Source organism: Dipodomys merriami, unplaced genomic scaffold (assembly GCF_024711535.1).
Source record: "Dipodomys merriami isolate MVZ:Mamm:240054 unplaced genomic scaffold, mDipMer1.0.p SCAF_3, whole genome shotgun sequence".
Classification (NCBI taxonomy): Eukaryota; Metazoa; Chordata; class Mammalia; order Rodentia; family Heteromyidae; genus Dipodomys; species Dipodomys merriami.
The window spans coordinates 57,220,297-57,235,234 of record NW_027204492.1 but is presented as its reverse complement, the minus strand read 5'-3'; the positions used below and the strand labels follow the sequence as shown (position 1 = coordinate 57,235,234).

At 35.2% G+C, this 14,938-nt stretch overlaps 1 protein-coding gene across 2 annotated transcripts in view; it reads right to left on the bottom strand.

The window, feature by feature from the left end:
* The window catches only part of Pof1b (POF1B actin binding protein), a 79,831-nt gene that overhangs the window by 51,263 nt on the left and 13,630 nt on the right, over positions 1–14,938 (bottom strand). For both annotated transcript variants that reach the window (XR_011376055.1, XM_070040110.1), the window contains exons 3-4: positions 12,495–12,569; positions 8,929–9,009 (exon numbers count right to left, since the gene is read on the bottom strand). Coding sequence is in view for 1 of the 2 variants with exons in the window: in XM_070040110.1 (XP_069896211.1) it covers positions 8,929–9,009; positions 12,495–12,569 (156 nt within the window). In the remaining variant the exon portion in view is untranslated. The remainder of the gene's footprint in view (positions 1–8,928; positions 9,010–12,494; positions 12,570–14,938) is intronic.

Genomic DNA, 14,938 nt, shown 5'->3' with positions numbered 1-14,938 from the left:
GTTATAAAAAATAATAATTAAAGTAGTCCATTTTATAGAAAAATCTCCTATTGGGGCTTTTGGAGATAGGCAAGATAACATTTTTGTTCTGTTCTTAATAAGTTTCATCTAAGATAGATAAGCATGAGGTCAACATCATTTAAATTGGGTTCACTGACAGATTTCTTTCTATACAAAAGTATCATCAGAGAAATGCAAAACAAATATAACTAAGCACTATTAAGCCATAAAGTAGATTAAAGGTTTTCCTTTTTTTAGAACTTTATTGTCCTTGACGTATACAATTCATACCTATGATCATAATCAAGAATATGGCTCAGAACAACATATGTTTTGAATGCTGAGAACAGACTAGAAGCTGTAAGTACCACTGTATCTCCATATAATCAACTAAATTACTGTAGGATTAACCAAGTACTTAGAAGATCTCAGCCAATGAAATGAAGGCTAAAGACATATTCAAGATCTGAATGAAATCAGAGAATGTCTAATGAGAATCAAATCAAGAGGCTAAAATAAATGTAATGAGAATTTATTTTCATCTCTTTTGGTTTTCATTTGTTTATTATGTAGTGAGGTCTGGGGTTGTTTGCCTATTAATGTGTCACAGAACAAAAGCTGATTCAATTTCTATTTTTTAATACATGAGAATTATATAGTAGCCAAAATGGCCAAGATTATTACCAAATAATGTTTTAGGAACATTTTTACAATTGACCAACAAAATATACTAGGATTTTTATTTTCTGTTATTGTAAATACCCTTACTCCAAGTGAACTAAAATGCTGGTTATTGAGAAGACATTCTGAAGGAAAAACTATATGCTTCTGGTAATCAAACTTGAACTAAAGTGTATTCATTATAAGTCTTGGTGAATGGTTTCTGGATACTGTGTTAAAACAAACAAAAGTGAATACATTTGACTGATTATGAACAGCTGAATCTGAGAATGAGATTTATTTAGAAAAATTCCCCTACAGTTTATTTGAGTTTGTTTTTATTTTTAAAAATCCTCCTTGCTGTTTATGTAAGATCATGTAACGTATGTTTGAGTACTTAGTACACATACTGTATTTTGCTAAGTGCTATGAGGCATAGAAACATAAATCAGACCTACTATCAGGCACATTTAATCTTGATCAGTACTCATTAAACTATGGAAGACAGATTTTTTATAGTGTTTTCAAGATAAGAATGATATTTAGATTTTTTTAAGATTTGAAATATAAACAAAAGAGATTCGGAAGCCCTATGTGGCTAGTAAAGCCTAACATTTTTTATCATGTGGTCCTTTACAACAGAAATTTCACCAGTCCCTAGTGTGGATAATATATGCAAACAAATATCTGTAATACAAGGTAGAAAGTGGCAGGTTCTAATAACAGGATAAAGGAAAGACGTATAAGATGGCCTTCAGAGGAGGCAAACCTAAGTTCTATCAGGAAGTGCTCAGATAGGATACATGACTCAGATGGCATTTGAAAGAATGCTAGGCCGAGTGCTGGTGGCTCACGCCTATAATCCTAGCTACTCAGGAGGCTGAGATCTGAGGATTGAGGTTCAAATCCAGCTGGGCAGGAAAGTCTGTGAGACTTTTATCTCCAATAAACCACTCAAAAAAACCGGAAGTGGCACTGTGGCTCAAGCGGTAGAGTGCTCGCCTTGAGTTGAAGAGCACAGGGACAGCGCTCAGGCAGAGCTCAAGCCCCACGACCCACAAAAAAAAAAAAAAACAACAACAAAAAAAAAACAATAGAATGCTAATCTGTTCTTTTAATATAAAGACATGAAAAAAAATGATATTCCAAATAAAAGAAACAAATTCAAGGCTCACACTTGCACTCCCAGCTACATGGGAAGGAGAGATAGGAAGATCATGGTTGAAGGGCAATCGTAAACGGAAGTTCAAAGCCCTATTTGAAAAATAACTAAAAAAAGGGTAGAGGTGTTGTTCAAGTAGTAGAGTTCTTGCCTGGCAAGCTGAGTCCAAGTCCTTGTGCCTCCAGAAAAAAAAAATCCAAGTCACCAAGTTTGGAAAATTGTAAGAAATCATACCTGGCAGATAAAAAATAGTTCTGTACACAGAAAGATTTTTAGGTATTTCAAAAAAGGGCATATCACCAGTGCCAGTGGCTCACACCTGTAATCTTAGCTACTCATTAGAGTCAGATCTGAGGACTGTGGTTAGAAGTTTGTGAGGCTCTTATCTCTAATCAATCACCAAAAAGCTGGAAGTGGAGTTGTGGCCAAAGTGGTAGCCTTGAGCAATAAAACTCAGAGACAGTGCCCAGACCTTGAGTTCAAGCCCCAGGACAGGCACAAAAAAGGTCCAATACATCAGGAAGATTAAAGGGGGAAAAAGTATGAGCGATCAGACTAGGTACGATATGATCTTAATAATCACGAACAATCCATTTCAGAAATCACTCTAAGATCTTGAAATTGAGAGGCATGCTAGATAGACAATGCTACCAAAATCAGAAACTGAGGCATTATTGAGTTTATGTGCTTCAATGAGTCTTAAGTCTGATTCATATTATTCATATTATCTATAACGTATAGCAATCCCTTTAACATACATGACATTCACTGAAAATCAAGAAAAAAAGTAACATAAAAGTCAAAAGGAGAGGGGCTGGGAAGGTGGCTCAGTGGTAGAATGCTTTTCTTGCATGCAAGAGGCCCTGGGTTCAATTCCTCAGCACCACATAAGCAGAAAAAGCCAGAAGTGGCCCTGTGGCTCAAGTGGGAGAGCGCTACCCTTGAGCTGAAGAGCTGAGGGACAGCTCCCAGGCCCAGAGTTCAGGCCCCACGACTGACAAAACCAACCAACAAATAAATAAATAATAAAAGAACAATAAGGAATTAAAAAAAAGGAAGTCAAAAGGAGAAATTTTCAGGAAGCAGTAAGAAGACAAATGTAAAATTGGTCCAGAGGCCAACAAGTAGTAATTACAAAGTGGATTGGATTTTGACTACTATAAATCCATTTAACTATTAAAAACAATGGAAGCATTTCTAGCAGAAAAAAGTTATGAAGTCATAAAAATGACCTAAAAACATTCTTCCTCCATTATCTATCACATATAGATGACTTATTTAGATAAGTCATTAACCTCCTCCTATGTTCACTGGGTTTATGCAAGGGATAGTAGTACAAGGTATCAAGTAAAATAGTGTATTTCCACTACTCTTAATCTTTAACTTTAATGTACAAGTGTCATCTTAATAATATAGTATTGACTCTGAAAAAAACTAATGAACTATTTAACAAATGAATACCAAGAAGCTGAAACAGTGAGAGGAGAGGCACACGCAAAAGGAGAGAAAAATGGTGAGCAAATGCAGTCCTTATAACAGTGAGAGGAGAGGCACACGCAAAAGGAGAGAGAAAGGGTGAACAAATGCAGTCCTTATATTTAATGTATATTATGTGAAACTTGAACTATATAACTTGGGGGTAAGAGATGGGAGAGGGATAAGGGAAAAGAATGTAAGGGGTGTCATTGATCAAAGTTCACTATAGTCTTAACATGACTTGTGGAACTGCAACCTCTTTGTACAAGTACCTGAAAATAACTTTGTTTTGAAAATAATATAGTATTGTAATAATAGTAGTATATGCTATATTGAAAATAACTTTTGAGAATGTTATTCTAGTGTTTCTAAGATACCTAGGTTTAAAATATATAAAAATAGGCTTATCTGAGGGAGGAGCTTTATCAATTTTGAATACACTATAGGAAATGTGCCGATGATTGGGTGAGAAGGAATGAACTGAGCTGAGCCTTTAAGGATTTGAGTATCTTCTAATCTGTAGTAAAACAAATAGCACAAAAAGGAAAATGTCTTCTCCATGAAATAAAGTTCATTATAAATATTGCAGTACTGTAACTGGTTTTTGTTTGTTTTATGCTGGTCCTGAATATTGAACTCAGGACCTGGGCACAATCCCTAAGCTTTTGGCAAAAGGCTAGTGCTTTACCACTTAAACCACAGCCCTCCATCTGGCTTTTTGTGGAGACAAGAGATTCATGGGCTTTCCTGCCCAGGATGACATTGAACCACAATTCTCACATCTCAGCCTCCTGAGTAGCTAGAATTACATATGAAAGCTCCAGGCACCTGGCATGTCACTGTTTTTAACAAAAGAAGATGGTGTTTAAACATTAACAGTATTAGTTCTTCTTAGAATATATTTTGGTTTTATTTGAAATGACATTTTTTAAAACCCTCCAAATTTAAAATATTATTATTTCACCCAGATCTGTAAAAAGGTAAAAACAAATACTAACATGAATAAATCATAGTAAAGGATCAGCAAAACAATGTTAATTAGAAGTTTTATATTTGTCAACAAATGAGCAGCTAGGGAGTTTCACTCTTCTGGTAGCTTCTTTTGCTCAATCTGTGCATTTGATTCAGTGCCAAATCCACCCTAAAAATGAACAGGTGTTTTCAAAATGACTGACCTTATCATTTTAATTGTTACTTTTAGAACCTCTGGCAGTATTTCTCACATGTAATGAAATATGTAATCCCTAAGATGTCCTTTTCTATTCCCAGGCCACACAGCTATGCTGTAGAGAAATTTTTTTAAAAGAAAAAAGTTATGTTTCTTTCAAGTTCAAACTATCAGATTTCAGGTATACCTTCCATCCTTTGTGATCATCCTTGCATCCATCACATTCTCAATAAAATTCTCTATAGCTGTGGTTACAAATCTGTTCATTTTCTCCAACCTTCTGTACTCATATTCCTCTCTGTCCTTTTACTTATGTAGAAAGATAATGTACTGAATGTGATACTTCTGTAGTTCTCAAAAGCTCAAATCTCTCTTCAGGTTTTAAACCTACCATCTCATTAAGAAGAATGACATGCTCTTGGTTTTGTCCCAAATTTACTTCTCTCTCTCTCTCTCTCTCTCTCTCTCTCTCTCTCTCTCTCTCTCTCTCTCTCTCTCTCTCTCTCTCTCTATATATATATATATATATATATATATATATATATATATATATATATATATATATATATATATATATATATATATATATATATCTGGAATCCTATGCTCTCGTGTCTCTTTTCTCTGTTGCATCTTATTCTTTATTAGTAGTCTTTTCCTTCTATTTCCAATTTTCTAGGGTCTCCAACATTCTATTTTCTTCTTCAGCTACTGGCATATCTCTCCTTGCTTTGACTAACATACTTTTCAAAATACACTCACCCATTAACTTCTTGTATCTGGAGTTTGCCACCTCCATACTGAAACTGTTCTGTTTCAATTATCATTATCACTTTCTTAATTGCCAACCCTATTCTCAAACCTCATTTTCCCTAACCTGTTGGTCTGTTGAGCAAGTTAACATTTCCTTTCTGTTTGTTTCAAGTACTCTGTTACACATGTTTCTCTGATAACTCCTTCTTTCTGTTCCATTAAAATAAATATTTCTCAAAATTCTGGTCTTAAGGCTCTCCATTATCCCACAGTGATCTCATTCAATCTTGTATCTTTGCTGATAATTTTAAGGGGATTAACACTCTTGTCTCTGTCTCAAATAAGACATTTCTCTAACACATTTTAACTATATATTTGGCATCATGTTTTTATGCATCTTATATCACACTATTTTAAACAGATTTCACCATCTTCCCTTTTCCCAAACAAGCTTCTCCTCCCCATCTCTTCCTAATCTTTTTAATTGAGCCACAATTCTACCAGTGTCTCAGGCAAATATTAGGGTCATATTTGACTTTCTTTCTTTCAATCTCCATGTCCAATAACAACAAATCTTGTTACAGCTAACTCTGGAACAACTCTCAGAAAAGAGACAAGAATTTGAAAAGGCTTGAGAAAGTCACATTTGTTTAAATAGTTTCCTTATTAGGGAAGGATGATCAAAAAAGTTAACATAACATTACTTTAAATGTCATGGCAATCTTTCCTTGATATCTCCCTTCCCCAAATAAATGCGTTATGCTCAATACTTGAATTCCAGTAAGACTTTTATATGTATATTTCTCATGGCATCTGTCATTCATCCCACCATGTACTTATATAACTATTTGTGGACATATCTTATCTCCTTTTCATTTCCCTAAGCGTTATTGATTTGGGAAAGATATCTTATTTTCTTGTTTCAATCTGAAAGCTGTAGAATGTCCTCTCCATAGTAGGAGCTTCACAACTGTAAAATGGATGAAACTGACAAATATCAATTGATTCTATCTATCAATAGAGCAAAAATATATTCTTCATTTTTGGATCAAGTAATCAACCAGAATACGTAATTCCTTTGACTAAAATCATGACATATAGAGAATAATGAAGATCAGGAAGAACCAAGAAAAAAGGGGCTGAAAAGGGTGAACAGAGATAGAAGGAAATCATAAAGAGAGAAGTAAGATTGAAATAGGTTTACTTACAGGGAAGAAAAATAAAGATTAGACCAGGTGACAGAGGATAAAGTTCCCATTTAGGAGGCTCAGCTTATTATAAATATTGTAAATAAACTAGAAACTTCTCTGGGGTTAAGCGGGGAGAGAATTTAGAATACCAAACACAAAAGGAGTATATTTAGAAATAAAATAGTGGAATATATCTAGACAGAATTTTCAAGCTGCTTTGCAAATAAGTTCTATTATTTCTGTTCACAAACCATTAGACTTTAAATGTATTTTATTCCTCAGTAAATAGTTAAAGCTTTAAAATGAATCCTTTTCTTCAATTCTCTGCTGGGCTTCTGAGAAACTGTAGTTAATACAGTCTGTGTAAGAAGGAGTATTTACAGAGGCAAGCTCTGTGTTTCTACTATGCACTATACTGCATTCATACTTCTAATTTTCCTACCTTCGTGAGTACATAGTGAGGAAGGGGATACATGGTATGTCTGTAGGGACTAAAATTCATCTACATGATCCACTGTTTTTAATTTGCTCTCCAGTTTCCTAGCTCTTGTCAATTTTAGTTCAAAGTTTTGTCACTTGGAAATATTTTTGCAAGAGTTAAGAACTTAAATCGGGAGCTGGTGCCTCAAGCCTGTATTCCTAGCTAATTTGGAGGCTGAGATCTGAGGATCACAATTTAAAGCTGGCCTGGGCAAAAAAGTCTGTGAGAGTCTTCAATTAACCACCAGAAAACTGGAGGTGGAAGTCAAGTAATAGAGTGCTAGCCTTGAGCAAAAGAGCTCAGGGACAGCACTAAGTTCAAGCTCCATGACTGAAAGAAAAATAAAAAGAACTTAAGTTTCAAGAAGTTTGAGATCTTAGGTTTCTTCACTGTTCTATTCCAAGCTCTTAGGGCAATTTCTGGTACATAGTAAGCGGTTAATAAATACTCTCTGGATAAATAACTACTTTATCAGCTTCTGTAGCCTCACCTTTTTTACGATTAAGTAGAATACACCATATAGGCTGTCAAGCTTGGAGTATATATACAATATATATTAAATTTTCATTGTCTCATTAATTAATAAATACAGACTCACACAAAAATCACATTAAAGCACTGATTGATTAGAGCCCAAATGATGTTTAAATCTCTGGGTAGATACAAGGCAAATGGAACAATTCTTAACACAATAAAAAAGTGTTCCCTGCAATTTACTCCTTGAAAGTCAGAGGAACCATATGTTACCATAAGTATATTCCCCAATTAATGTATGAGAGAAAGCAAAAAAAAAGAAAAGAAAGATGAAGGAAGTGTAAAGTCCATTTGATCAAATGACAAAAAAAATCTACTTTAGTTAGACATGATGTATGACTATGATACTAGCTACTACACAGAGGCTAAGGCAGGTTCACTTGAGCCCAGTAGCATAGTAAGTCTTAGTAGCATAGCAAGACTCCCTTTTTAAAAATATGGAGGGAAGGGACACACACATATATGCGCGCACACACACACACACACACACACACACACACACACACACACACAGATTCTTTAACCTCCTTTGTGGCTTAAGTATTTGCTTCTGCTAAAGAAAAAGCAAGCAACTGCTTTTGCTATAAGCACATCAAATTTCATTGTTTGCACAAATTGATAACTCAAGCAAATGTCCAAAGCAATCATCTACCTGTTCCAATCCTGGACATATATAATAGTAGAGAAATATAGAGCAAAGCCAAGAATGCCATATCCCTATCTAGAGCACATTCTTTTTGTGAAACTGATACCCTTAGAACCTCATAGAATTCCTGTTGCATCTAAAGGTGTGTGTGTGTGTGTGTGTGTGTGTGTGTGTGTGTGTGTATACATGTGTGCACTTGTACGTATCCACTACTGTGGGAAAAAAAAAGTTTTCCTAATTTTCGCCTCAAAATGAGACTGAAAATAATATCCTACTTTGTGAATGGGGGGTTATATATCTTAGGAAGTAAAATAATAATGTCATTCTCTAAATAATTCATTTCTAGTATGTCTGTTCACAAACACCATAGACAATAAAAACATGACAACCATTTTGAATTTTTGCCCTTTAATTTACTACTTTCTAGCCCATATCTCAAAGGCAAATCTAAATGGTCTAAAATCTCCACCTCTTGATATAACAGTTGATAAAGTTTTTATGAGTGCTCTTTGAAAGAACTTTGTCCCTTTTCTCTTTGGTTCAAAGTACATAAATATCCTTGTAGTACAAGGGTGGGGTTAAAAACATAGAAAGTGTTTATGACCCTAGAATTTTCCAAGCTGTTTGAACTGTTCCATCTCTGAATCAGAATGTACAAGAGGAGGGTTATTTGAAACTATAGATGACATATTAACTAATATTAGAAATTTATTAACTAATGATTAGAAATTTACCTTATAACTAAAAGGAAGTTCAATAATATAATTTTGAAGATCTGATAACTGATTCACCCCTGTAATATGAGCTGTCAATTTGTAAGGAAATGCATGCTGTTTGAAAGTTTTTGTGAGATCTTACCTGTTCAGGATTTTGTACTATGTATCTTCTAATAGTGGTCTGTGGGTATGTGGTAACTTTTACTGTTGGAGAATGGAGTTCCTGTGAAGAAAATATTAAAAAGATACCTGTAATTATAGTTATTTAGTGACTGAGTGACAATAATAATGACAGGAAGCCATTTTCAGTGTAAAAGAAAGTCATTTCATGATGTTACATGGTCTTAAAATCTAACACATTTTTCTTGAAAAAAAAATACTATGAAAAGGTGTTGTATGGTCAACACTGTGGTAAGTACCTGTGTTATAGTCATTTTGTGGTATACTGTCACCATGCTTTCTTTTTTCACATTTTATTTTGATTTTATTATACATTCTCTTTCTTTGTACTTTGCAAGTAAAATAATGCACATGAACCAACACTTTATTGTAAGTTCATGATAGAACTATCCAGAAATTGCTTGGCACAAAAGACCCAGTTATTCAATAAGACATTAGAAAAATAAGGTAGTTTTAGTCTTCCTTAAACCATAAAAACATTAGGATTTCCAATACTTCACCCTTCTTTGTATTTATTTACTAGAAATATATTTTTGACAAAAAAATTCTAAAGCAATACTAAAATAAAACAAACTAGGTGCCAGTGGCTCATGCCTGCAATCCTAACTCCTCCCGGAGCTGAGATCTCCAATTAACCACAAGAAACAAGAAGTGGAGCTGACTCTTGTTAAAACACTAGCCTGAACACAAAAGCTCAGGAACATGTCCAGCCTGAGTTCAAGCCCCAGGATAGATAGATAGATAGATAGATAGATAGATAGATAGATAGATAGATAGATAGATAGATAGATAGATAGATAGATAGATAGATAGATAGATAGATAATAGAACAGAGGACTGGATTTTAACCATTTATTTTTCCTTTTTCTTTGTTTTATGTCTAATGTATATTTGTTGCACTCTTCTTAACCCACTAGGATGTGAGCAGAATTTCCACTGTTTGGGGGCACTTTACTAGAACCAAACCATTATGCTAATGCACCTTGCATTTTGAAGCTTATTTAAGTCCAGTCCCTAAATTCGCCTCTAAAAATCCCATTTACATCCCTGCTCCTACTCAGAATTTTGGAATTTGAGATTCTAGCAAGGTTCTCTATCACTATATAACATCTGACTTAAGATAGGCATTGCAAAATTCCCTCTCTCTTCCATTTTCCTAAGTCCATTTCTTTATGAAATCTCTTAGAAGAAATCTTACAGAAAATGATGGAGCTTAGGTCATATTTTTATTATACAAGTTCCATATCAAAACTGCTAATATCATTTACAGCTTGAGTCTCTTTCCTCCTCTGCTTTTCTTAGAAACAATGGATCTCCACTGCATAATCAATCACACCCACTCTACATGGCAAGGGTGGTGGTTAGCTACAAGTTGTCACTATAGCAACAGTGATGGGCAATAACTTGGTGTTCTCCAAGGAGTATGCCATATGGAGTGGATTCCATGCTAGACCATGAGCTTATATATCTCCAGCTTCTCCTTTGGCCAACTGGTGTCCTTCAAAGGGAAGGCTTTGCTCCTGCTACTATCCCAGGGTAGCAGCCTATAGTAGAGGCTCAAATCATTGATTACCTTATGCATTTATATCTTTTGCTGTTTTTTTCTTTTTATGACTGAATAATACTCCATTATATATGTATACTACCTATCCTTTATCTATTCATCAGTTAAGGAGCATATAAGCTGATACAATATTTTGGCTTTTATGAATAGTGTTACTATAAATACAGTTGTTCAGGTATCTCTATTTTGTAAAGACTTACATCCTTTTGGGTAGATGCCCAGGAGTGTTATAGCAAGGTCATACAGTAAAAATAATCTTGAATCCTGAATAATTCAATTTTATATGAATAGAGTTCATCACACATAAAGCTAAAAGAGAAAATTTAAAAAACTGTAAATCTGGTATGATCTTAAATGTGTGTGTGAATAAAGGGAAACACAAAGCGTTAAGTGTAGTAGCTTTGGGTAAGGTAGAGATTTGTGAGTGATTTTGGTTAACATATTGTTTTATAGTTTTAAATTTTCTACAATAAATACATATTTTTATTACCAAAAATAAAACTCATAGTGAACTCAATTGAAAGCCTTTCATTAGGAAAAAATAGCAGTTGATGCAATTGTCTAGCTGGATTTGAACAGAATGAACCCTGAGGTATATGAACTTATTTTTCTGAGGCAATTCTACCTTGATGGCCCTGCAGGGCTCCATTTCTAAGTTGAGTGCAGCATTTATTTCACCACCCTATGGTTTTGTTACCTAAGTTATAAATGCTGTTCTGGTCTGAGTGCTTTTTGAGAATACTGACTGAGTCTTATTTTTCTATGTCTAACATTGGCACAGATTTGGCACTCAACAAACAGTTGCTTCAGTGAATGCTCGATTTTATTTGATCTAGTTGTAGTGTAAGTCAAATTGTGAAATGGTAGGAAAACTTCTCTTTGATAATCTTCTAATCCATTCTGAATAATATCACATTTCCCTACTATGCTCAAGTTCTAGAAACCAGTTTTTCCCACGTGTTTCCACCCTATCCATGTTCACACCCTGGAACTTCATCTGGGTGCATTTTCTAAAAATAGCACTTTCCTCCCTCTGATCTTCTAAATTCCACACTCCAGTACTCTCCTCTCACATAACTAAAAACCATGTGTTTTATCTTTGTTTTGTTAGAATTTAGTTTGAAATATAGAAACTAATTAAACACATATTTATTAATAACATATTAGTAACATCAATAGTATATTATGTATATATATATATATATTTAGACATCATGTTTAGGTTAAAAAATAAGGCATGGCAGGCACAAGTGGCTCAAGAGTTTAATCCTACCTACTCAGGAGGCTGCAATCTTAGGATTGTGGTTCAAAGCCAGCCTAGGCAGCAAAGTCCATTAGACTCTTATCTTCAATTAAACACTATAAAGCCAAAAGTGGAGCTGTGTCTCAAGTGGTGGAATGCTAACCTTGAGCAAAAAAAAAAGCTCAGGAACAGCACCCAGGCCCTGAATTTAAGCCCTAGGACTGACACAGGAAAAAAAAGCTAAAAGTAGGATTATTCAGCCATCAAAGGCTAAGGGAGATAGACACCATGTGTCTTTTGAATCATATGCCTATGAAAAGTTTTGACCCTATAAAATGTTCCCTCTGAATGTAGACTTGAAAGTACTCAAAAACTCTGTTTCTCAAACAGTCCAAGATCTACATACTTGATTTGTGTTCAAATCAAGAATCCTTAAAGTAGTCATACTTACTTGGAGGTTCATGGCTAAAATTAAACTGTACTTGAACTAAAAACAATTGGATTGAGTAAAGCAATGAATCTGGAAAATCTGATACATATACCTGTTTTGTATTCTTCTAGTGAGCTGAGCTGATACGTGAGAATCAGCTCTTTTGTTTCGAGGTTCTGATATTTTGTGAATATTTAAAGACTTAGGAGGGCCTAGATTGTTACACATATAAATAAGAGTTCCATAAAAAGGAGGGAAAACAAATCTAATTTAATCCATAACTTCCTTTACCTGTTCGGCACTTTGCGTTATATGTAGAGTGCTTGGGGCACAAGTAGATATTTTCAAAGTTGGAGAATGGAGTTCCTGTAGAGAGAGAAAAAATTCAGACATTGTTATTCAGCCAGCATCCTTTGTACATGTTACAATCCTGAAGTATTACTTTCTTTATTTTAATATTAGTAAGTAATAAAAGCATTACATAGTCGTGTGTGTGTGTGTGTGTGTGTGTGTGTGTGTGTGTGTGTGTGTAGTGAGTGGGCTTTAAACTCAAAGGCCTTGTGCTCTCGCCTGGGTATTTTATTCAAGGCTGGCACTCCACCACTTTGAGCCACAGCTTCAATTCAGCTTTTTGCTGAATTTCTCCGATTTGTCTGCCTGGGCTGGTTTTGAACATTGATCCTCAGATTTCAGCCTCCTGAGTAGCTAGGATTATAGCATAAGCCAATAAGTGTCTGGCAACATAACACATTTTGTAATGACACCCATCTCTCTGAAAAGCTCATGGCTGGCTAATTTTGCAAGCTTTGAAGCAAATTTTCACTTTGGCAGCAGTACTTCATCCTTGTACTGTTAGGTTGTAATATTTCACTGGTCTCTGAGAAATCTGCTAATACACATCCCAACTTTACTATATACATTCCAATTAGTACAATTTTTATCAAGCAAAAATATTAAAAAATTATCAAGCTAATACAGGAAACCACCTTTGAAAATTGACTAAGACTCTTGCACTTAAATTACTTCAAGCTGACTCAACCATGAGGTTTGTTTGATCTGACTCTAGTTTAATTTCAAGGAGTAAGCTCTAGAATTTAAAAACTGATCCATAAGCCAGGTGCCAGTGGCTCATGCCTGTAAAACTAACCTCAGCAGGCTGAGATCTGAGGATCATAGTTCAAAGCCAGCCCAACAGAAAAGTACCTGGGTGACTCTTATCTCCAATTAACTACTCAAAAGCCAGAAGTGGCATTGTGGCTTAAAATGGTGGAATGCTAACCTTGAGCAAAAGAGCTCAGGGACAGGGTCCAGGCCCTTAGTTCAAGCCAAAAAAAATAAATAAAACAAAACAAAAAACCTGATCCATAAAAGTGAAAGAATATGGGCTGGGAAGGTGGCTCAGTGGCAGAGTGCTTGCCTTGCATGCATGAGGCCCTGGGTTCAATTCCTCAGCACCACATAAGCAGAAAAAGCTGGAAGTGGTACTGTGGCTCAAGTAGTAGAGCACTAGCCTTGAGCTGAAGAGCTGAGGGACAGCACCTAGGTCCACAGTTCAGGCCCCACATCCAGCAAAAAAAAAAAAAAAAAGTGAAAGAATATGATTTTAATAATCAGCTAAAATGTTCTCTCTACTAATCATGCTATATTGCTCATATCTCCCCTCATAGCCAAAATGCTACATTAGTAATTTAGACAGTTTTGTTTTGCTTTTGTTTTGGGGTGGTGCTAGGGATGAAACCCAGGGCTTCTAACATTAAGTGGCATCTTCAAGTCTAGTGTGCAGGGTTGATAAAATTATTCAGTGTTTTCATATTTTATTGTAATTTAGAACCTATTGACATGAGTCTAGGATATTTTCCCAGAGAAAAAAAAAATTCTAACAAGACAAACATTAAAAATCAGAATCACAAATTTATAAGGAAAACATCTCATACACACAAGCCTAACTACAATGTAAGTGTAACATGATTCTTTCTCCCTTCCTTCCTTCCTTCCTTCCTTCCTTCCTTCCTTCCTTCCTTCCTTCCTTCCTTCCTTCCTTCCTTCCTTCTTTCCTTCTCTCCTTCCTTCTTTCCTTCTCTCCTTCCTTCCTTCTTTCTCTCCTTCCTTCTATCTTTTTCCATTTTTTGTGGCTCTGGAGCTAGAGTTCAAGGTATCACTCTAGTTATACAGGTGCTGTACTTCTTGAGCCATGCCCCAAAGATAGTTTTCAAATAAGGATCTTGCTTTTTTTTCTCCAGGCTAGCCTTATATCACAGTCTTCCTATGTGTGAGTCCCACATAGCTAGGATTACAGTGAGGCCCACTACTTATTTGTTGAGATGGGGTCTCATTAACTTTTTGGCCTCAAAGCATCATCCTTCCAAATTTTGCTTTCTGATTAGTTAAGGTTACAAATATGAGCTATCAGGCTCTGCCTTTTCAATTTTATTTATTTTGAGACAATATCTTACTATGCATCCCAGGCTGGCTTGAAGTTGTGATCATTTCTGCCTTGTCCTCCAAAGTGCGTTTGGACTACAGATGTGTGCCACCATGTGTTCTTAATATGAACTTATTCAAAATGTAAAGTCATCTTCATTCATTTTTTGCTGCTACTCAATTTGTTATATTTTGCCCCATTCCCCCACCCCTGGCTACATTACATTACAGCTGTAATGTAGGTTTGGGGTCTCTGAATATGTTCCCAGATTTGGGGATGATACACAAGGATAATCTCTTAAACACAGAAAATT